Source organism: Sebastes fasciatus, chromosome 5, assembly GCF_043250625.1.
Source record: "Sebastes fasciatus isolate fSebFas1 chromosome 5, fSebFas1.pri, whole genome shotgun sequence".
Lineage (NCBI taxonomy): Eukaryota > Metazoa > Chordata > Actinopteri > Perciformes > Sebastidae > Sebastes > Sebastes fasciatus.
The window spans coordinates 33,032,003-33,055,824 of record NC_133799.1 but is presented as its reverse complement, the minus strand read 5'-3'; the positions used below and the strand labels follow the sequence as shown (position 1 = coordinate 33,055,824).

General features: G+C 43.6%; 1 protein-coding gene across 2 annotated transcripts in view; it reads left to right on the top strand.

Moving 5' to 3' along the window:
- The window catches only part of trappc8 (trafficking protein particle complex subunit 8), a 28,312-nt gene extending 6,252 nt beyond the window's left edge, over positions 1-22,060 (top strand). For both annotated transcript variants that reach the window (XM_074636574.1, XM_074636573.1), the window contains 27 exons: positions 1,888-1,977; positions 3,022-3,196; positions 3,452-3,605; positions 3,757-3,847; positions 4,180-4,442; positions 5,767-5,882; positions 5,988-6,138; positions 7,800-7,900; positions 8,337-8,442; positions 9,022-9,153; positions 9,574-9,798; positions 9,935-10,040; positions 11,415-11,609; positions 11,787-11,965; positions 12,042-12,116; positions 12,466-12,571; positions 13,102-13,259; positions 13,449-13,882; positions 15,145-15,301; positions 15,400-15,496; positions 15,809-15,877; positions 15,980-16,038; positions 17,174-17,356; positions 17,796-17,897; positions 18,230-18,369; positions 19,403-19,492; positions 20,850-22,060. In XM_074636574.1, the coding sequence (XP_074492675.1) occupies positions 1,888-1,977; positions 3,022-3,196; positions 3,452-3,605; positions 3,757-3,847; positions 4,180-4,442; positions 5,767-5,882; positions 5,988-6,138; positions 7,800-7,900; positions 8,337-8,442; positions 9,022-9,153; positions 9,574-9,798; positions 9,935-10,040; positions 11,415-11,609; positions 11,787-11,965; positions 12,042-12,116; positions 12,466-12,571; positions 13,102-13,259; positions 13,449-13,882; positions 15,145-15,301; positions 15,400-15,496; positions 15,809-15,877; positions 15,980-16,038; positions 17,174-17,356; positions 17,796-17,897; positions 18,230-18,369; positions 19,403-19,492; positions 20,850-21,084 (3,989 nt within the window). In that variant the 3' untranslated portion in view covers positions 21,085-22,060. The remainder of the gene's footprint in view (positions 1-1,887; positions 1,978-3,021; positions 3,197-3,451; positions 3,606-3,756; positions 3,848-4,179; positions 4,443-5,766; positions 5,883-5,987; positions 6,139-7,799; positions 7,901-8,336; positions 8,443-9,021; positions 9,154-9,573; positions 9,799-9,934; positions 10,041-11,414; positions 11,610-11,786; positions 11,966-12,041; positions 12,117-12,465; positions 12,572-13,101; positions 13,260-13,448; positions 13,883-15,144; positions 15,302-15,399; positions 15,497-15,808; positions 15,878-15,979; positions 16,039-17,173; positions 17,357-17,795; positions 17,898-18,229; positions 18,370-19,402; positions 19,493-20,849) is intronic.
- Positions 22,061-23,822: the final 1,762 nt, after the last annotated feature.

Here is a 23,822-nt window from a genome sequence, read left to right as displayed (position 1 = left end):
GGTAAATTCAAAGACACAAAATGAACTTTTCCATCATTCTTCTCGAAATGATCAGTGTAAAAAAACGTCCCCCCCGTCAATGCCAGAATCCCATTGGATGCGTATTGTAGAGGTCAGGGTATTTTATCTTTGTCGAAGTTCAATTCAGTTGAACTTTTGCTGCTCAACCTAGCAGAAAATGATACTGATATGTCTCAGGAGAGCGCAGCCGCTCGGGAACAATGGCCTTGCTCTGCGCAATACTGAACTTGTGCTTTTGGAGTGAAAGCCCCGTGATGGGGTTGTTCACTAGCTCACTGTGTCCAGATCAGTGACAGCTGGTGACCTGAGGACAAGAGGGAAAACTAACCCATACGGTGTCATGTTATTTTATTTAGTTATTCCTCTTATTTTGCACTTGTACCTCCATCTTATGTATACATATGTGGTCTCAGTCAGTGCTGCTTGATATATGTGGTCTCATATTCCTAATGTATGTGTCATATAGGAGGAAATACATGGGATTCAGATTTTAATCTGGAAAGCCCTTTGTGCTTATCTCCCTACTTTCTAACATAAACGAAAAAACTGAGCAGTAAAACAATACCTTATAAGATTTGTTAACAACAATTACTGCAGCCTCAGGGTGGGAATAAACCTTTGAGTGTGTAATGTGTCACTAGAAGCCTGTCTGTAAACTGCTCGTACAGCAGTCTGTTGCCCACACCGGGAACCAATCCCAGGTGACAGGTCGGGCTGCAGCACGCCACGGAGTCCCGCTGTGGGTCCAGCCCCGACAGCTGACAACGAGCCCCGTGGCTGCCCCAGCAGAGCGGAGCTCTCCATCCACTCCCCGCGGGGTCCTGCTGCTGCCGCGGGGCCCCCGGCAGCGTCGGGCCCTCGCTCAGCCGTGCTGCCGCTCTCTGCTCAACCGGGACTGGATCCCGGTATGGGCGACAGACTGCTGCACGGGTCCTTCCGGGCTAACACTAGTAGTATAGCTCCTCGACAAAAAGGGACACTTTAGACTCTGTTGTACAGGCCTACATTTGGACATCATCATTGGACCAACGCCATGTCAATCTTGTATTCTGCTGGTTGTTGATGTGGTAACAAGCTAAGGGAGGTTATCCTCCCTTGGAGCGTCATTTGACGTGTTTTGGCCAATCACAGATAAGCATGAAATAAATGAAATGCATTGAATTGATAGGAGAGATCTCGCCCTAAGAGAGGACGAGGACCTCCCGTCCTCCTCTACCCCCCACAATGCCCCCAATCACTTCACACACACAGGCTGCCCTTCCCCCTCTGCCCTGCAGGTGTCGCTGTTGAGGCATTTTAATCAGTGCAGTATTGGTGACACACCAATACTCTTAGAGGTCAGGTGGAACAGGAACAAAACTATGAAGAAGCCTACATTATATTGTAGTTATTGTTCTGTGTGTGGTGGTTTGTTCCACCCTTTAATATCGGTGAGCAGTGCCAGAGGATGACGTCACTGTAGGAACTCAGTGTACATGATGTAGTGCAGCACAGCAGCCTGTCTGATTGGCAGCTGAGCTGCAACAGTCTCAGTGTGGTGGAGAAGTTGAGCCTGTTCAAAGATGACAGCTACTCACTGGATGGGAGAAGTTAACATGAAGTACCAATGGAACTGATAGTAACTGATAACCTTCACAATGGATACTAATGATTTATGATTTTGTTATTACAATTGTGGTTAAATAGTAAGAAAAAGTATGGAAATAAATAAATGGATGGATATTTTTTCTTTTCTTTTAGCATGTTGGGCCTTTGGTGGATGGTAGAGTAGATAGAGATATACAGACAGACAGACAGTCAGTCAGTCGAGTGATTGTTGTCTGTTTGGATGAAGTCCTCCATCTCACTTTGTCTTTGTGTCTCCAGCAACCACGCCCTGGTTTGAAGCCTACAGGGAGAACTTCCTGCAGTCGATGCCCGCCTCCGACCACGAGTTTCTCAATCACTACCTCGCCTGTATCCTTCCGCCAGCACGCGAAACTGGCCGCTGGTCACCGTGCCCTGGTCAGGTCATTTTTTTAAGATTCCAGTTAGGTTGAGCAGTGTTCTGGGTCAGGTATGTGATCTCATGCCATTGCACAGGTTCTGTTCAAATACAACATTGAGTGTGTGCTATTTATTCACTTCAGCAGATCTTAGTACTGTGAAGTTTTAGGCATGTCTGAAACCTCCACTGTAAGGGGAAGGTGAGGATAAAATGAAAGTAAGAAGTTTTACTTCAGTCAGAATTTATCCCTTTATCCCCTGAAAACATACTCTCTCTAACATTAAATAATAATAAGCAAACAATCCTGAATATCATCAAATTTTGATGGAAATGTTGCTTAATCCTGATTGGTGCGCAGAAATTCACGACATCACCTTTTTCCCCAACTGAGTCTCTCACTTCAAAACACTGAGGAGAGCTCAGACAAAACAAAAAAAATACGGTAAATAACAAAGAAAGCAGTGTGTTCATCTACCGCCTCACCGCTCATTTCCAGGGTCAGCTTGCGCTGCCTGTCAGTGTACGATGCTAACATTAGCTCGTCCTGTAAAGCTAAGGTTAGTCCAGCCGCTAAAGTGCAGGGTTGTCAACCGCATCATCCGTATTTAAACGCTGTCATTATCATCCTAACTGGGCGACTGTAGCTCTTATCATTAACTGTAAAACTGATTTTGAATGCCACGATTGTGTTTGAAAGTTATTGAGTCGTTTCAAGTATACGCCTTCTGTAAGTTGTGCATAAATAAAGATCTGGAGTTAATTTTATTGAAAAATATTCACAAATTGCAATATTTGTCAGAAAAGTTGGATTAGGTATTCTCTTCAATTCTACTGTTACCGATACTCTGCACAATGTGATGTGTTTCCTGTTGATTAAGGACATAACATTATTATTATTATCATTATTAGTAGTAGTCTTTGGCTCCCATAGACCCTCCTGCTTTAGTGCATGTGCTCTTCTCTGATTGATCCACGTGGTTGTGTGTAAGTCCTTGACGCCCTGGTCCTGACAGGCCTGCTGGTGGTTTCCTCCACTGAGGCAGTCCCAGTGGAGCAGTTCCTCAAGCTTTCCCAGGAGCAGCACAGGATTCAGCACAGTGGAGACTACACCAACCCCAAGTGGTTCATCCCCAACACGCTCAAGTACTACGTCTTACTGCACGACATGAGCCAGGGGGGTGAACAGAGGTACTGAGAGGAGCTTCACCATGTACACGTATAGATTAGTGTACAGATATCATTACACCATCTAAAGTTGTGTAACATTAGCAATATAGTCCATGGTGTATTTTCTCTGTTCAAGAACTATCAATGACTCGGCTAAAAGGAATCAATACTTTGACTAAAGAAAAACGCTACTACTGTAGGTGTTGGTGTATTGATTGGGGTTGTAGGAAGGCTACGCTGTTTTGTGTTTGATCAGTATTCGTCCGTCCTCTCCAGGGCAGATTCGGTGTACGAAGATATGAAGCAGAGGTACGGCCATCAGGGCTGCTACCTGTTGAAAATGAACTCTCGCACCATCTCGGCGGAAGAAGATGAACAGATTCCGGACCCCTGGACTCAATACCTGCACAGGAATAATCTGCAGAATCAGGTGAGCATTTGTAGCTTCCTCGAAAACGCTGCGACTGACCGCGGTCCAGCGTCAGCAGTCACGGCACGGGTGTCACTAGAGAGCTGACATGTGAAATCAACCAGAGGATTCCGTCGTGTGCGTTGTGTTAACGCGGTGACCCTTATTGCAGGATGTGCTCGATGATGCAGCTGTGAACAGTGCTGCTGTTGAGAACAACGTCAGTGCAGCTGAAGTTGACTGCCATCACTCAGCAGAGAAAGGTCAGTCGATTCAACAGCTCAGACTTTGGCTTCCTGTTCTAGATGACCAATAGCTGTCTTCTGAGATACCTGACATTTTAGGTTAAGTTATTTTAGCAGACTTTTATGCTCTATTCAGAATGCTTTTATTAACTACATGTATGTATGTCATTATATGATCATAGGGTGCCTCACCACAGGAAATCCTTGACAACGTTGAGTGCAAATGTTTTGTGTAAAATCCCCCTGGTTCATCAGGGTTGATTGGTTGCTGAGACAAATAAAAAGTCTTATGAAGTGAGTGAACATCAAAGGTATGTGCGTTGTGATAATATGTTGTATTTCCTACACAGATGGAGCATCCAACAGCCTGGACAGCCATCCTCTCCAGCTGGACACAGTGAGCAGTCCAGGAAGCCTGCACACCCTCAGTGCCGTTAACACCGACCTGAAGAAAGGTGCGAGAGATCCAGAGGGCCCGGCGGGTGGCGCAGGGAGCCACGGGGCGTGTCTGACCCTGAATGACCACGACCACATCAGACAGTTCATCCAAGAGTTCACCTTCAGAGGCCTGCTGCCGCACATAGAGAAGAACATCAGACAGCTCAACGACCAGGTACCGCTCCAAGCCTGCCTGACCCGCAACATATTTTAAACACCAAACTCAAACTGGTTTTGCCTTTTCATATTGTCAGTTGCTTTTGTTTCTTTGTCTTTTCATTAGTAGGATTTTTTTTAAAACTACTTTTAAATTTAAAAAAATCAAAATACAAATGAAAGTTTGGCCCAGGCGGCAACCTCCGGGTCTGAGAAGTGAAGCCAACGCTGAAGAGCCTTAAACCTGCATTCTCTGTACCAGTCAGCAGGGGAGCGACTCCTCTGGTTGTATAGAAGTCTATGAGAAAATGAGCCTATTTCCCTCTTGATTTATTACCTCAGTAAACATTGTAAACATGAGTTTATGGTCTCAATCGCTAGTTTCAAGTCTTCCTCAATACAGCATGATATTCATTTAGTAAATTATGGTCCCATTTAGAGTCAAAATAGACTTTAATAGAACTTTAACCCTTTCACAGTGTGTTTTCACTTCATCAAAGTTAATTATAACATTTTTGGTCGCCTAAAAATGTCTTATTCAGCATTCGGTTGTACTTAGCTCCAGCCTCTTGTGTCACTTCTGGTTGCAAAAAAAACAAGATGGTGACATCCAAAATGCCAAACTCGAGGCTTCAAAACGGCAGTTCACAAACCAGTGGGTGACGTCACGGTGACTACTTCCACTTCTTCCAGACAAGTCTATAGTTAGGCCAAACAGCAAGGAAAAGGTGATTAGTTTTGGGAGCAGTGGTGCCACAATGTGGCCATCTATATAGCACTTCATGTTTTGCCCCCAAAACGATTGGACCCTGAGGTTCAGTAACCACAGGAACATATTATTATTATCAGTGGCTTATTATGGTGGCATTGTCATAGCAATATTATTTGCAAATGTGTGTGGAGAGTTGTGAAACTGTACCTCAATCCATGAGTGCGTAATCAGATTTGTGAATGTGTACCAGAATCTCTGAATGTCCATGTGTAAAAAAATCTGAACGTAGGTACTCAACAAACTGAATGTCCTTTTATTAATGAGTGAAAAGGGTTCAGCGTCAAGAGCTGCAACAACAGACAGTTCTTCAGATCCATCTCACGGCTCTTTTTACTGCTCTGACCCTCCTCGCTAAAGAGCTTCCGCTGCCATGGGGGAGCGGCCACAACAACGATGGCAGCGTGCAATAGACATCAATTTATGATTTTACAAATTTGTGTAGGATTGAGATCCAGTTTCACAGCTTTCCGCACACATTTGCAAATGGTATTGCTCTGTTAATACTCCCATAGATTGATGAGAGCTACATTCTTCCAGCACTCAGACACATGATCTGCCCCTCTGTCCACAGCTGGTGTCCAGGAAAGGTCTGAGTCGGTCTCTGTTCACTGCCACCAAGAAGTGGTTTGGCGGAGGGAAAGTTCCAGAGAAGAGCATCAGTGAACCAAAAAGCACATTTGGCCTTCTGTAAGCATCACACTTTCATATGAGACTGGAGCAGGGCTCCTATTGCATTTCTACATTAACGTTGTACACATTGCTGGTTTGATCTTCCACATCCTGTGATGTCAGATATCCCCCAGAAGCCCCCGAGCTGCAGATCAGAAAGATGGCCGACCTGTGCTTCCTGGTCCAGCACTATGAGCTGGCCTACAGCTGTTACCACACTGCCAAGAAAGACTTCCTGTCAGACCAGGCCATGCTGTATGCTGCAGGAGCACTGGTGAGAGCACACACCTTCCTACCTGTACCTTATGAAGACCATGGCTTAACCCTTTGAACTCTGCAATATTGATGTCATTTCTTGGGAGTATCTTCAAATGCTTCATATCAATAAAATGTGTACAAGCTAAGCTAAAAGGTAATGTAAACCATAATAAATAACATAACATAACAAACCATAATAATTGATAAAAAGTATTGAAATTGTGTCATTAAAAACATACAAAAATGTGTTTTCATCAAATAAACACAGAAGAAACGTGATTGTGACATCATCACGAGTGTACAACACGATGACGCGAAAGATGAGCCTCAGCTTTCTGCTGCAAAAAGAATGAACGCTCTAGCTGTTGTGGTTTTATTTTAGATCGATTTTAAGAGGATCACGCAAACAACGATGAGCCACGGGAGGTCTGTTTTTAAAGGGTTAATAGTATCAATTCCTTAAACCCAAATGTTAAAGCTGCATTAAGGGAGCCTGGTCTCATGCAGGCCTCTCTAACAGCCAGTTCAGCTTCAGGATGAAAGGTTCCTGACAGTAATGCTCACAGATTTTTTTGCTGCGTATGGAGCTTGTAATCTTCAGAGTGTGTAAAACGGTGACATTTCAGTGACATCAGTTTGTGCTGAGCTTTTTGCATAGAGTTCCACTTCGGTAAACAATTGTTGACCAGTATTAAACTTTCTTGACGGTGCTCACCTTTGAGAGAATGGAAAAAGAATCCAAAAACAGAGGAAGCTATCATACTAGCTGTGGCACAGCATCCCATTTGATGAAACTAAGGCCGTCCTTGACCAGAGAAATTCTTCTAGTTGACAACGCTACACTTAGTCAACAACACTCGTAGGATTTTGTCGACTAATGGATCAGTTGATTTAATAAACAGATTGGTAAAACTGAGTTTCTCCACAGAGAATCACTCAAAAGCACCACTTTAAATCTGGTGTTTACCAGAGATGGGCTCAGAAGTTTCTTGGAAATAAGTCATTTAGCATGAAAAAAAGGCATAAAAAATGACTAATAGACTAAAGAACTGTTAGTTGACTAAGACCAAAAGCACTGATCAGTGGACTAATCGACTAAGAGGGGGCGGCCCTAGATAGAACCCTGCTCTGATGGAGTATCAACTGCTCCACAAATGAGATGCAGCATGGTCTGCAGTCAGTCAGAAGTGGCTGGGCCTTGATTTAACTTACAGTGTAGTTAGTAGCACTGAGAGCGCACTAGTCTCCATGTTGCCAAGCTTGTTTTGCAAGGATGCTGAAAAGAATTAGTCTGTCAGGTTTGAATATGCACTACACCTGCATTTGAGTCTGCATTTGATCCCTTCAGTACTACTGTAGACATTTGAACTGCACTCACAGAAGTAAGTCAGAAGAGAATTGACATGAAACCTTGCTGCAGTGTAGCAGTAGCACAGAGTCATGAAGTCAGTTTCACTTTCATAGTAATATCTAACATTAGATAACACAAGCCACCGTCATACCAGACCAAGTAAAGCTGTGACAGCCAAAACCCTTCAGTGGATTGAACTGAGCAATGTTTGCGTTCTATCGCTCATCATATATGAAGTGTTAAATCCTAATCATATTTTCCTCAATCCCCTCTGTTCTCTCCCCGTCCCTTCCTTTGGTCCTCATTCATTCTGACATCTTCTGTAGGAAATGGCTGCAGTATCAGCCTTCCTGCAGGCTGGAGCTCCCAGACCATATCCAGCACACTACATGGACACGGCAATACAGACGTACAGAGATGTCTGCAAGTACGACCTCTTCACACACTGTTTTTACTGTCTGCTGTTTCAGTTTAAGGTCAGGCTGATTGTGCTAATGCGAAGGCTCACCAAAGTGAATCTTTCTCTGTGCACCCTAATGAAAGTTTCAGGTGTTTAATATGTCTATTGCACCCAGGAATGACATGACAGCAGGGTTTTCTGGCTCTCAGTACAGCTACAGTTAGCTACATGGTGTGCAAAGGCCTTTATTCTCAGGTTTTAGGTGCATGAATCCCATCTGAGAATGTTAAAACTACTGAATAAAAAACAAAGATATGCTGTTTCCAGGCTGTACCCTGATCATTGCGACCTTGCAAGACCACTTCCAGAGTAATAAGTACCTTAGAATATTCCCTTTTAGTTTAGCTTATCTTTTTGTCTTTATCCGTGTGTGGTGTGTTAGCGTGTTTTCTTCCCTCTACAGGAACATGGTGCTGGCTGAGCGCTGTGCATTACTCAGTGCTGAGGTACTCAAGAGTCAGGGCAAATACTCAGATGCTGCAACTCTCCTCATCAAGATGACCAGCGAGGTGAGGAAACCCACATCACTATCAGTCCTGTTGTATTAGGGAAACTGTCATAGTATAAAGAACACACCACCATATGCATGAAATCTGAGTCAAATAAGTGAACTTTTTTTTAATGCAATCCGAACAGTGGGATCTGCATTTGCATTTATCACAATCCCTGTAACATCAAAACACAACACAAAATGAGCCACTGCATGGGACTATTAATAAAACATCGATACGGTGTTTTTGCGAATCGATACGGTATCAGACAACATAATATCGCAATACTCGAGTATATCGACGTGTCCGTACACCCATATTATGTAGCGCGTTGGCCGTTTTGTGGTGTCTAAATGAGAATTGTTATACCTTTTTTATATATTGGACACAAATGATCCCACAATGCAATGTATAAAGATGTTTAAAATCGAAGGTGGCCATCCAAGAGATAAATACTGTACCATCAAATACTGTAATGACTTAGTACTGTCTTTATGCCCATGAATGGATTCATTCATAAAAAGTAGAATAATCAAGTCAACTTGCAGTGGATGACTTCTGCTCAGAGCTTTTTTCTTTCCTTTTGTTGGTGTGCAGGACTCTGACCTGCGCAGCGCTCTGCTGCTGGAACAGGCTGCCCACTGCTTCATTAACATGCGTAACCCCATGGTGCGCAAGTTTGCCTTCCATATGATCCTGGCTGGTCATCGTTTCAGCAAAGCAGGACAGGTGAGCCTTTTCAACCATCTACTGACTGTGGCCTAACTCTGGTGCCCAGCTTTATACCTGTGACTAAGGTTGTGGGAAAAAACCCAGAACTAGCCTGGTGGAGTCTGCCTCCTAACAAACCTTCCAAACCACTCTGGTCAGGCCTCCCCACACTGTATGATTGATCTGCTGTTAGTGTTGGAGAAGATGTTAGAGGGATCCTGTCAGGTCCAACTTCTTTGAGCTGAAAGGTCATGAAGACAAAATATGGCGCGAGTTCAGTGCTCCGTTATGAAACCTGACAATGGGGTATGATAATAAATCTGTTGTTGTCCTCCTTGTGCATCTCCTCATGTTCTGCTCCTTGTTGATCGCCTTACGCCCCTCACCACCTCTTCTCTCTCCCGTCCCTCGCCCCCTCTCTACGGTCTCTTCATATAGAGGAGGCACGCACTGCGCTGTTACTGCCAGGCCATGCAGGTGTACAAGGAGAGGGGCTGGTCTCTGGCGGAGGACCACATCAACTTCACAATCGGCCGTCAGTCCTTCACACTCGGTCAACCAGAGAGCGCCGTAACAGCCTTCAGACAGATCCTGACTAATGACAGCAGGCAAACGGCCACACAGCAGGGCGCCTTCCTCAGAGAATACCTCTATGTCTATAAGGTAACCCACACATCGACGTGGGAGTTCCCCCCGAGGCTCCATTCTCACTCCTCTTTTCTCCTGAACACGACACAAATGCAAAATAACCCAAGTTTTGTGTGTGTGTGTGTGTGTGTGTGTGTGTGTGTTTTCCCAGAGTGTGATAGTGGGGAATGAAGACAGCCTCCCCCAGCTGCCTCTGCCCTGCATCCACAGCTCAGCCACGAGGGTCTACTTCGGACATGAACGCCGCCTCGCAGAAGGTAACACACTGATGATGAGTCATCTGTCATCTCCTCCCAGCTTGACTCAATCTAAAGAAAAGAATGGTGATTTGGGTACATGCTCTGACACACACACAGACGCACCACTGAGAGTCACAGCTGTAAGCTTTATAAAAAGCCCCTTTCAGACATGCACCCCTTTACCTCCATCTGATCGAATCGTGTTAAAATATGATGGAATGATGTTTATCAGTGGATTCACTGTGGGAAGCAAGGGCACTCACTATGCTCATTAACTTTTCCACTACAGGGGGGTCTTTAGGGGGAGATAGCAGGTCAGCAGAGTAGTCACATTAAAGTGGTGTACACCATCTGAAAGCTGGGAACCTGAAGATTGACTGTGTGTCAAGTTGGTATAGTCATAAATCAGAAATAAAAAAACAAAATTCATTCATCAATTAGAGTATATTGTGAAAGTGTATAGGGGTTTAGAACATTATAGTAGTGCTCTATTATGTCTCATAAGTTGATACCATTTGTTACACAGATTTGGTGCTAAATTTAACAATTTTTTCCACCATTTTCATTCACATATCTTGAGGTCAGAGGTCAAGGGACCCCTTTTGAAAACGGCCATGCCAGTGTTTCCTCGCCAAAATTCAGTCCAACTTCAGAGTGTTATTTAGCCTCCTTCCCTACATACTTACGGAACATGTCTTCTCTCCCCTTCTCTCCCCTTCTCTCTCCTCCCTTTCCTCTTCCCTCTCCTCTTCTCTCTCCTCTTCTCTCTCCTCTTCACTCTCCTCTTCTCTCTCCTCTTCTCTCCTCGTCTCTCTCCTCTTCCCTCTCCTCTTCTCTCCTCTTCTCTCCTCTTCTCTCCTCTTCTCTCCTCTTTTCTCTCCTCTTCTCTCCTCGTCTCTCTCCTCTTCTCTCTCCTCTTCTCTCTCCTCTTCCCTCTCCTCTTCTCTCCTCTTCTCTCCTCTTCTCTCCTCTTCTCTCCTCTTTTCTCTCCAATTCTCTCCTCTTCTCTCCTCTTCTCTCTCCAGTTCTCTCTTCTCTCTCCTCTTCCCTCTCTTCTCTCTCCTCTTCTCTCTCCTCTTCCCTCTCTCCTCTTCTCTCTCCTCTTCCCTCTCTCCTCTTCTCTCTCCTCTTCCCTCTCTCTCTCTCTCTAATTCAATACAATTTGCTTTACTGTCATGGGAAACACATGTTTACATTGCCAAAGTAAGTGTGAAATAAAAACAAAAAATGTAAATACAATAAGTAAAGATCTAGTGACTACTACTAATAAGACTACTGAGGGGCCTTTGATCTAAGGTGTACTCTAACTTGTGAATGTGTAAGTGTGACAGAGGGAATACATTACAATGAACAACTAATCATCAATTGATTGTGATTACCTGATGTGTGCAGGTGAAAAGCAGGCAGCCACTAATGTGTCCCTGGACCAGGAGTATGACCAGGACCTGGCATCCATGTGGTGCCACCTAGAGGAGCAGCTTGTGGCTGCCACCAGCAGGGGGACTGTCCCAGCGGGCTTCCAGCCCACCCAGTGCTGCCTGAACAGCCAGACAGACAACCTGCGCTGCCCACTGGCTGTGGCAGAGGGTAAGACCTCTATTTGAAAATGGATCGTAGACTATTCCTTAGTACTCGTCTACTCCTAAGTTCTAGGTGTTCTGACGTACGGCCAGCCAATCAGAAATGTTCTTTTGCCGTAGTGTAAAGAATCCTAGCACTATCTGCTACCTGCTGGGTTTACAGCCTCTCTCTCTGTCTCTGCAGAGCCAATCGTAGTGGAGGTGACATTCAGGAACCCTCTGAAGGTTCCTCTGGCTCTGTCCAACCTCTCACTCCTCTGGAGGTTCGCTGATGATGATGATGATGATGATGACGATGATGCGAAGACGACTGAAGAGTTGTCAGGAGAGGCTATCACCAGTGAGGAGACCCTGCCTCTATGGGTGGGTGATGGACGGATGCGATAAACACCAAAACTAAGGTTTCCACGGTCTCTTTAATGTCCGTTTCTTCTTGCAGACGACACAGAGAGAAGACATCGCCACCACTGAGATCATCCTGGAGTTTCTTATGGGTCCAGAGGAGACCAAAACGGTAAGTAAGGTTCTCTGAGATCTACAGGCAGACCGCAGACACAGTAATTAAGGAGTGTGATAGAATGAAGAGTGTAGAGATATCTGTGTTATTAAGAGTTGTGTTCTGGATTTATTAGCAGAGTGGAGTAGGCGTCATCAGCCTGATGAGTATCAAAGCTCCATCAACACTTGGCTGAGAGGGCTGGACTCATCAAGCTGATATGCTGTTATAAAAAACATAAACTGTTAAAATCTCCAGTAAATAATAATTGGGACTGTTCTTTCTTTGGCTCATGCGATACTTCAGACTGAACAAAACATCTAGTTGTGTTGCACTGCTGTCAGTCACTGTGACCTTTTGACCTCAGGCTCGACTCCGGCTGCTGCCACACAGAACTGGCCAGCTGAACATTGTGGGTGTGGTGTACAACCTGGCTGCGGCTTCCTCTGGAGAGACGGCTCCCAGCACTGAAGGTGAGGCACATTCCTCAGTGGTTATTGCCGGCTGCTGTAGCATCACTTCCTTCTCATTTAGGTGTCGGTTTATCTGATCTGATGTTTCATTGCTTCCTGCAGGGATTCAGATCAGCGTTTTCTGTTTTTTCTTTTGTGTCAGGTCAAAAATGTTTTAGAGAATACGAGGGCTGTCCCCGACTGGAGAAGTTCTTAATCTACTAACATTCGTACCATTTAGTCGACTAATCCATTAGTTGATTTAATCGACAGATATGTTAAACCGAGTTTCTCTACAGAGAATCACTCAAATGCACCACTTTAAATCTGGTGTTTACCAGAGATGGGCTCGGGTGTTTCTTGGAAATAAGTCATTCAACATGTAAAAAGCATAAAAAAATTACTGATAGACTAAAGAAATCTTGTCGACTAAGACCAAACAACCGATTAGTGGACACATCGACTAAGAGGGGCAGCCCTAGAGGAAACATTTCAAAAGAGTTATTCTCTAAACCCACTAACACACAGGATGGATTTCCTCCTGTCTACAGGCCAGCAGACGTCGGATTTAATGGTGGTTCGTGGCAGACAGGACCTGAAGATCCAGGGCCCACGACTGAACCAGACCAAAGAGGACAAGATGGTGATTCGACATGGTCTGGATCGGCGTCTGGATCCCATCATAACCCCACCCATGCCCCTAATGGAGGTACCACTGACTCACTGACCGTAGAGACTTCATGTTTAATAGTTCTTCCATGTTTGTCACATTTTCCTCCTCTACAGTCCTCTGGATGGCTCACAAATTCTCCTGTGACGCCACCTAAACCAAATGCAAAAGACAAATCAAAGGTTATGCCAATGCTGCCTGTTTATCAACTGTGTTTGTGTGTGTCAGGTCTTCTTCCTGCAGTTTCCCACTGCTCTGCTGTGTGGTGAGATCAGGAAGGCCTACGTCGAGTTCTGTAACGTCAGCGGCGTTGCTTTGTGCGGCCTCCGAGTGGCGTCCACACACCCAGATTTCTTCACCTTCGGCAGCCAGAACACTACTCCCCTCACGCCCGTCAGCCCAACCTCAGCTGAAAACTGCTCCGCCTATAAAACCATGGCCACGTCCCGGCACCCGGGCTCAGTGGCAGCTGAGGTGTTGGTCTCAGCGAAGGATTTCAGCCAGCCGTCCGGTGTGATGGAGATCCCGATAGATGGCAGCACGCTGCAGCCGGGGGAGACCACACAGCTGCCTCTCTGGCTCAGAGGACCAGACCAGGAGGGAGTCCATGAAATCAACTTCCTGTTCTACTACGAGAGCACAGAGAAAGGAATGAAAATCAGGTACATACAGTATGATTTATAGGTACAAACCATACACATTAGCAGCCTGTATCACAAAGGAAAACCACATATAATAAATGTCATTAATATGGAGCATGTTTAGGAACAGGAAATCAGGTTTCAGGAACAGGAATAGGATCAGGATCAGGTTTCAACTACCTCATTGTGGTACACTTTATGGCGGCCCGTAGTAGGGTTGGGAGATGTGTTCGAGCTGCGAGTCCGTTACGTTCCACAAGCTCTCTTAGTTTTTGTAGTCTAAAGCTTTGTCCACACAGGGAACGTTAGGAGTGCGTGGCGGCTGCCTCACTGAACGACTGGGGATTCACGCGTCGGGTGTTCACATCAGCTGCCTTTCTGCTGCTGCTGTCAGCCCTTTCTTTCTACATAGAGTTTGCCTTTCATAATGGCCGTTTCATTTAATTATAAATGTTATATATATTTATTTTAGACAGAGAAAGGTTAAGAAGCGTGTGGTTATTTGTAAATAATAGTAATAATCCACCATTAAAAACCCGTACTATATTCATTCATTGAGCTCTGCAAGTCACTGCATGTTCTACAACACTGTCTGTCCTGCACATATTTCAGAATAAAAGCCTTGTGTTAACAAATGAAGGAATTCTATCCACAGAAAAAAACGTTAGAGGGCTTTTATTTTGAAATAAAAGCAGGAAGTGTTGATTTAAAAATAAATCTTTACTTTTTTTCATGTCCGTGATGTATTCTACAGATGTCTAGACATTGAAACTAGTAATGTTGCTGATATGATGTCAACATACAGTCAATGGATCCCTTTTAAGTCGCACGTCTCACGCTGGCTGTGTGGCTGCTCTAACCTGTTAATACGGACGCTGAAATAATAAAACAACAGGTAACACAGCGGCCACGCGGCCGGTCTGGACAAGCCGTAATAAATAAACAAAAGAAAAGAAATAGTCTTCCACCTACTTCCTTATTAAACAAAAAATACAACCGTACACAGTCCGAATTCAAGTTTCTCTCTCAGACCAAACCTAGACTGGCTTCATTGCCTTGTTAACTCATCGTAAAACTGGACAGACACAAAATAAAACTCACCAAACACGTCTTACCTGGTCTTTCCACTCCTCCAACAACCAACAACTCTGGGTTGATCAAACATAAACCTGAGAATTCACAGAGTAAGATGTGAATATATGCCGGCTCTAAATGAATTAAAATAGCTGAGGTCTGTTTTGTTGACACTAACCCTCCTCTTTCTCCTCTCTCTTCATGGGAAGTCATCGGGTGTTGCGTCACACAGTGTTCATCTGTGCCAGTCGCTCTCTGAGTGTGCAGGCGTCGGCCTGCCGCAGCAGCGTTCCTCCACATCACAGCCTGGATGACAAAAGCAGCGGTGGAACGCTGGTCTTCATTGATGTAGAGAACATCAACACGGTGAGATGCACAGCATGCCACACCGCCTCCAGTACACACTTACAGTATGCAGCCTTTTTGTTGAGCAACCTTTTAATCTGCCTCCTGTGGGCTCCCAGAGTGAAGCTGGTGTGCGCGAGTTCCACATCATCCAGGTGTCCAGCAGCAGTCAACACTGGCGCCTCCACAAGTGTATCAACCCAGCCAAGGATAAAGGTGTGTTAGTCATCTGTGCTTCAACTCTTTCATGGTCTATTTCAGTTTATCCTTTTATTCTTTATTATGCACATCCGTATGTAGCAGCGTGAGTGGTGAACACAGCTGTGGTCTCCATTTCAGCAGAACCTCCAGTCTGTACTGAATTCACTACCTGTTTTCCCCAAACCCTCTTAGTTTTTAATATTACAGGACCCTTGTTTTCCACCCTGACACCCTGGATGTTGTAACTCAGTTAGCTACTAGTGGCCAAAGCCTGTTAGATGTCCGTATCAATCACAGCTCCTCTCCGTCTACCCTCTTCCCCTCCAGACTGTAAACTCACCAGCAGAGAAAGAGCCAAGCTGTGTTTCAGGGCCACACGATGCAAGCCCCACCAAGGTACTTCATATAAATAAAAAAAACAACATCATCAGTCTGCTCTCATTCGATTTAGGGCTTTTAGAATAAGCATTGATTTGCCTTTGTTTTGTCTGTTTCTAGCTTCCTCGGGTGTCGTTGAGAAATACACTTTTGCAGACCTGAATCTGGGAAATGAACGGGTAACTGGAAAGCAAAAATGTTGTCGTCAGTTTAATTTGTCCGACTGAATGTATGTTCTCATTTTGATTGTTTTGTTATAGGCCTGTCACAATATCTACTTTTGTTGGAAATAATTGCGATAATTAATAATATTGTCATTTTAAGCCACTGATATGATGATAATATAAAAGCATAATAATGCAAGTACAACCATTTCAAAATGCAATGAAGTTTTAATTTCTTAAGAATATTCAGACATTGGAACTGGAATATGAATTTTTTTTTTTAAATATTCTAAATAAATAAAACATAAATAAAATGAAACAATGCAAGAGCATTTCAACCCGCAATAATGTCTACCTGATGAATGCAAGTCCAATATTCACTCTCTTGAGCTGCAAAGTGCTCCACTATGTTCACCAGCTAGTCTCTAACTGTGTCCGTCTGCTGGTTGCTAGTGGTTACAGTGGCTTTTTAGCTGCCTGCTGCAGCTTAAAAGATGCTGACAAGTGCGGGGAGAGTGAACCAGATTAGTAAAGCTGTGGATCGTAAAACCAGAGCCGAACCATAGAACTGAGGGGAAGTGCAGAGTTTGGTAATAGTTCTCTGTAACGTCATCACACCTTTCACATACAAGGCGTCATGTGATCCATCGTTAATATAAAAATATTCCTATGATATTCAGTTCCCAGTCAGGAAGACCGCTTTACCTCGCCATCAGATAGCCGCTTTACCTCAGAACACGGGAGTGTACATACAAAACCACTCCGAACTAACCCTTTCAGTTATTTCTTAGCACAGCTAATGTTGACTCAGCTAGTGCTAGTGTTCACATTATTCATAACCTTATTGATTAGCTTACTGTGTTAACCTACGTCACTGCTTTCTGATAACGGCTGAGTGGGCGTTTGCATTTGAAAAACCCAGAAAACAATGCAGATCGACTCTGTAGCCGGTGCGATAAACCTGCGGCAGTGCACAACAGATGGCCCTCTATAGGTGGAACACTAGGAGAAGATGATGAAAAGCATAGCATAGCTGGTATGGACGTCACGGTGGTGACATTCACTCAACGTAAATGTCAATGTTCTTTCTGCTGTCTATGTCGACCCACCTCTGCCTTTCCCTTCACCTCTTGCTACCGTCTCCGTGCAGATCATCAGTTCCTCCACACCCTGTGGAGATTTCTTCTTCCGTGGCTGTCGAACATCAGAGACTCCGAAAGTGGAGGCGGTATCATCCAGGACAACATCCAGCAGCAGGAGTCAGGTTCCTGACATCACCAGCATTGTGAAGAAGTGTAATGAGCTGGACCTCAACATAATCGTCATCTGGAAGGTACATACTTAGTGAAGCCAGATACGTCAGAGAAAGCCTGATGACGCTGGACTCCCTTCCCGATATAGGCGTTGTGGTATAGACCGTGGACAAGACGGTTGTTAGATTTACCCAAAGAAAAAAAAGAAAAAAAACAACATATAAATCAAAAATGTATATGATTAACAGAAGTTTTTAATTCAGTCCTAACAAGCTTCAGGAATCCGTATTCAGTTACAGATACAGATTGATGCCAACACCTTGAAACACTGCCATATTTATCATTCTGTTCATATTTGGGTGAAACCAAGCAGAGGTGGTGATTTACAGATGTAGCCGATGCTTATGATCCGTGAGGAATCATAACGTTTTCATATTTTGGTCTCAGCTTATAATGTAATAATGTAATCTAACTCTAGTGTATATGAGTTTCCATTATGTGCTGTGTGTGTCTGTACAGGCCTATGTGGTAGAGGACAACAAACAGCTGATCCTAGAAGGCCAGCTCCATGTGGCGCTGCAGACCATCGGGAAAGAGGCCAGTTCTCTGACTCCCAAAGAGGTACTGTAAGCACGCACACACACACACACACACGCACACACACACACACACACGCACACACGCACACACACACAGATCCACCTCACCCTCTCTTGTAGCTCAGTGAACATGATTTATGTAAGGGATAATGTACAGCGAGCCGTTCATTGTTGTGAAAGAATCCACGACGGGGCGATGCCGCACCCCTCGTGGGGACACGCTCATGTGATTGGCTGATAAGGAGGGAGACATCTGATATGTATGTTTATGTATACATATATACAGTATGTATGTATATACTGTATGTATACATAAATATACATGCATGCAATGTCTGTGCATTTGTGTTGCAGGAAGCTCAAGAGATGGTGCTGCTCAAGTTTAAAGCAGAACTACCTACTCCAGTCATCCTGCCCTCTGCAGAGCTGTCCCAACTCATCAAGACCAACCTGCACTACCCCGAGACCTACACACATCCGTTTGTCCAGGATAGGTGAGACACACACACACACACACACACACACAAACTAGGGGGGAAAAGCAGAGCTCTCAAAGAATTGCCATAGGCTTACAGCGTACACACACTCATTACACACATCATGTCTGCACACGGAATGTCTTTGTTCTAGGGATGTCACGAGATCCGATCGGTACCAAGTCGATGCCAAAATTCTTAAAACGTGATGGTACTCGTTTTCTAGCAGTACCGAAGGTACCGTACGATGCCTGCAGGGTCCGAAATTAACACCCGCCAAGCGCCAAATGCGGCTGCTTCTGTCCTCTGCTCTCTGTGTCGGAGTTTGACACACACACACACACACACACACACAACAGCGCCATGCAGCAACGAGATCCAGAGATGCAGAGATCCTTTATGTTCGAGAAGAGGATTCACTCGTGGGGGAAAAAACTGAACCGAGCAAACTGAATTTCTATCTCTCGTTGCTTATTGCTAAATCTCTGAAAAGCAATCTGAGGATATACAGTAAATAGACACATGTACACATTACATGGGATTTATTGTTGTTGGTATCGACTACTAGATTTCTGGTATCGTGACATCCGTACTTTGTTCATAAGGGTGTATGTGCTATAGTAGCACTGCAATACAACGCAGGCATTCAGAGGTTAGGCAATGTGATCTGCATGTCCTCTTCATTAAGACACATTAAGGTGTGACAGCATCTCACCATTTTATTGGACATAAAGTTGCTACTGATGCTCTCACACCTTACAGCTGGCCTGGCGGGCAAAGACACCACAGGTTAGCTGGTACATTAGTTTACACATTTTTACTAGAACATTTAGACATTTCACAATTCACAAATTTGTCTCAGGAGGCTTTACAATCTGTACAGGACATGACACCCTCTGTCTTTGGACCCTCCATTCAGATCAGGAAAAAAAAATCAAAAAAAAAATCCTTTAATTAACAGATAAAAGGGTAGAAAGCTCAGGAAGAGCAACTGAAGAGGGATCTCTCTCCCTGGACTCACTCCTTCCTCTCTCTCTCTCTCTGTCTCTAGTCTCTGTGTGGTGCCGGTTACTCTGACTCTGTCCAACTGCTCCTTGGCTCAAGTGGATGTCATCATTGACTTAAGGCACAAAAGCACCAGGTAAGTTTGTTAATAGATTATGTATTGTGTGTGTGTATATTCACTGATCAGCCATAACATTAAGACCACTGACAGGTGAAGTGAATAACATGGATTATCTCTCGTTACAATGGCACCTGGCAGTGGGGGGGATATATTAGACAGCAAGTGGACATTTTGAACTTTGAACTTTGTGTTGGAGGCAAAAAAATGGGCAAGCGTAAGGATGTGAGCGACTTTGACAAGGGCCAAATTGTCTCAATCCAGTGGAGCATCCGTGGGATGTGCTGGACAAACAAGTCCGATCCACAAAGGCCCCACCTCGCAACTTACAGGACTTAAAGGATCTGCTACTGACGGCTTGGTGCCAGATACCACAGCAGACCTTCAGAGGTCTAGTGGAGTCCATGCCTCGACGGGTCAGGGCTGTTTTGGCGGCAAAAGGGGGACCTACTCAATATTAGGCAGGTGGTCATAATGTTATGGCTGATCGGTGTATATCAAGCTAGTATGACATGGTTAATACGAATGGATTCCTTAGTTTCATATGATACCAGTATCTTCACTCTAACGTTAAAACTGAGCCACTACAACTTCCGAAAAGATCGATTGCGTTACTTCGTTAAAGAAATTGTGGGATTGTTCCATTGGGTTTTGGATTATTACAGAAAATAATCTCTGTGGCAAACACACGTTGATGATATTTACATTCTCATTTACAGTTTACAGTCTCATTTAGACACTTTTTAGCAATATATAGGCTTAAAAAATTCACATGTGAGGTATTTACTGACATATTTTATGTCGTGGAACAAAACGTTAAAATCTCTTCCGCTTGTGTTAACCACAGACTTTATTTTAGACATGTAACTAAAAACCCATTGACCTCCAGAAGAGGGAACAGGAAGTGCTAAAATGCTAACTCATTTCCTTTTTTAGGTTTTAGGACTCATTCCTGCAGCTCTCTATAATGAGACTTATATAATCTGACTTCATACACTCACACCTGTACGTAGAGCTGTCCACTTGTGATTGGATCACCCGTGATGTGAATGCCAGGTGTAAACAGGGCCTATGATGTCATGAAGTGGTACTCCTTAGGATGACTTCACTGATCTTCATGCGGTGGCAGAAAACCAAGCTTACCTCGTAATTTAGGACCGTTGGTTCTGGGGACTTAAAATAAGTGACAGTCACGTGGCTCAATGTTTTATTTCGTAGATGTGTGTATCCAATAAGAAGACACGGTGAAAGCATGTTACTGTCTGACAGTGGAAAGATGTTGACAACAGGACTTGAATTTGATGGCCTGTTAAATATAGTCCAGGTTAAAGTGAACACATTGTCTAAGCTCTCCATCCATCCATGTCTCTTTCAGCCCAGAGTCTCTGGAGGTCCACAGCTCGTTCACCTGGGTGGGTCAGACCCAGTACAAGCTGCAGCTGAAGCCTCAGGAGGTGCTGTGCCTGACTCTGCGAGCCTGTTTCCTCCAGGCGGGAGTGTACAACCTCAACACGCCGCGAGTCTTCGCCAAGCTGACCGAGCAGGGCGCCGTGTGTGAGACGAGTCAGCAGACGGCTAGTCCTGCTCTCATTATCATCAACAACGCCTGAGTGCAGCATCATGGGACCTGGACTCTGAGTCCTCCTCACACACACACACACACACACACATATACACATACACACATACACACGACATACTTGTTCTTCTTGATTGATACTGGACAGCAGGATACTGAGATGTTTGTACCGATTACTAAAATAGACAAAGGTGTATTTAAATGAAACCGTTTATAGAGATTGATGAGTTTATGGACCTCAGAACTGTTTAGTTTCTTCATCCGAGCATCAACTAGTAACTTCACTTGCATGTTACTTTCTCTGTATGACGCCCTCTGATCAACACACAGGTTTACCCTCCTCCAGTACCACACACACACACACACACACACACACACACACACACACACACCTGCCACAAGCACCTCAAACATCCGCTTGTGTTTGGAAGCTAACAACAGCAAGGTCATCTGTTCAGACTGGTGCTGGTGTTAGACCAGGATGTTGACTCTGTATATCAGGGTGTGTGTGTGTTCACGTTGAGCCTCATCACCAGAGTGCTCTCATCACTGGGATACATCCGTTTGTGTGTGATTGGTTCAGTTCAGCTGGACTGGCCTTCAGCTCCAGACTCTGGACTGATGCAGCAACTTCAGATCTAAATCTAAATGTAACTGTGGAGGGATGAGATGTGTGACTGAGCAGTAGTTACTGTGACATTCTAACAAGAGCTGTTTACATCCTGAGTATTGTACACCTCACCACCCCGTCGTACTGCCCGCTCTCTGTGTGATAGTGACAGTACAACACACCACCATGTCCTCGTGTACAAGAAGTTCATTTTCAAAGAGTCAGCCAATCCAATCAGCATACCCCCCCCTTCCCCAAACCAGTGTATTTAACCTCACCCTATTGTGATTGAGCTCTTGTATGCATTGACTTGACAGCTTTTCTGGAAATTATGTATTATATTTATATAACAAATTGGTTGTAAATAGAAAATAAAACTGTAACTAATGATACTGTATCATCTCCTGTGAGAGACTGTCTGATATCTGGGCAGGGGAAATGTGACATTTTATAGATGGAGAGTATTGTTGTGACTGCTCCAGTCTTATTATATAAAGATAGAAAACATTCTATAATTATTGTCTGAAGTCACAACATTACAGGTGTGGATGCTTCACAGGGTGCTGACATTGATGACCAGGAGGGTCAGAGCTCCACCAACGACACATTCTCTGTATAATTTAGAGATTTTTGAGAATTTGGGGGTTCTAGCGACCTACCGTACATTACAGATATTAAATACTCACACATAATTGGTATTTTACTATTTCACTGGCTGATTGCGAGTGTTAGATTCGGCATATTTAAATGTACAGTAAATACTTTTAGGCCGCCAAAATAAATAAGAGATTAAATATTTCTCAAACAGAATGTGTGCCAGGCAGTGTAGAGAAGACTTAACGGAAAAAAAAGTCAAAGTATAGTATGTCGAAAATTTCATTTTATATATATATATACAAATGTACATATACATATACCTATATATACACACATATATATATATATACACACACATATATATATATATATATATATATATATACATATATACATATATATGTATATATATACATATATATATATATATATGTATATATATATATACATATATACATATATATGTATATATATACATGTATATGTATATATATGTATATATGTATATATATATATATACATATATATATATATATATATATATATATATATATATATACATATATATATACATATATATATATATATATATATACATATATATATACATATATATATATATATATATGTATATATATATATATATATGTGTGTGTATATATATATATATGTGTGTATATATAGGTATATGTATATATATATGTGTATATGTACATATACACATATACACGTATATGTACATACATATATGTACATATACATATGTATACTCTATATATACTGGGACACTTTATTCATTTAATACACCGTCAGGAGCCTCAGTAGAGGTGGAAGATCCATACGCAGCCACAACAGCCTGGCACCTCCTCCTCATGCTGCTCACCAACCTGGTCACACGTTGCTGTGGGATGGCGTTCCATTCCTCAACCAGGATTCGTTGCAGGTCAGCCAGCGTGGTTGTGTTGGTCACTCTAACACGTACAGCACGCCCAAGCTGATCACACAAGTGTTGAATTGGGTTGAGGTGTGGACTCTTGGCAGGCCGTTCCATTCTCTCTACTCCCACATTGTGGAGGTAGTCTGTGATAACCCTGGCTCTGTGGGGGTGGGTGACAAATATCATATGTGCGATTCATGGTGTAATTCAAACGGGATCAAAAAAATATTTTTCTTTCACCGTTGACTACCGTTCACCAACGTCCCATGGTGGTCCAGGGGAAGGGGCGGGACACGGGCGGACTGGGACAGAAATTTTATGCGAGCGCCCAGAAGCAATATTATATATATATACTGTATATATATATATATATATATATATTAAAAGTTTTGGCTGTTCGGAAATTCACAAGAGCAAAAATGAATGCAGCAAGAGATGACGCTATTAGTAAGACTATTTAATGACTTTCAATGCCTAATATTTATAGAATGGTAGTGGACATTAAGACATTTTTTTAGGACCTGCAAACACCTCGATAACTTGAAATGATTGATCAGTCCCTTCACTATAGCTTACCATAGTCACTAAGATAGTAGGTAGGACAAAGCTGACAAACGAGTAAGCT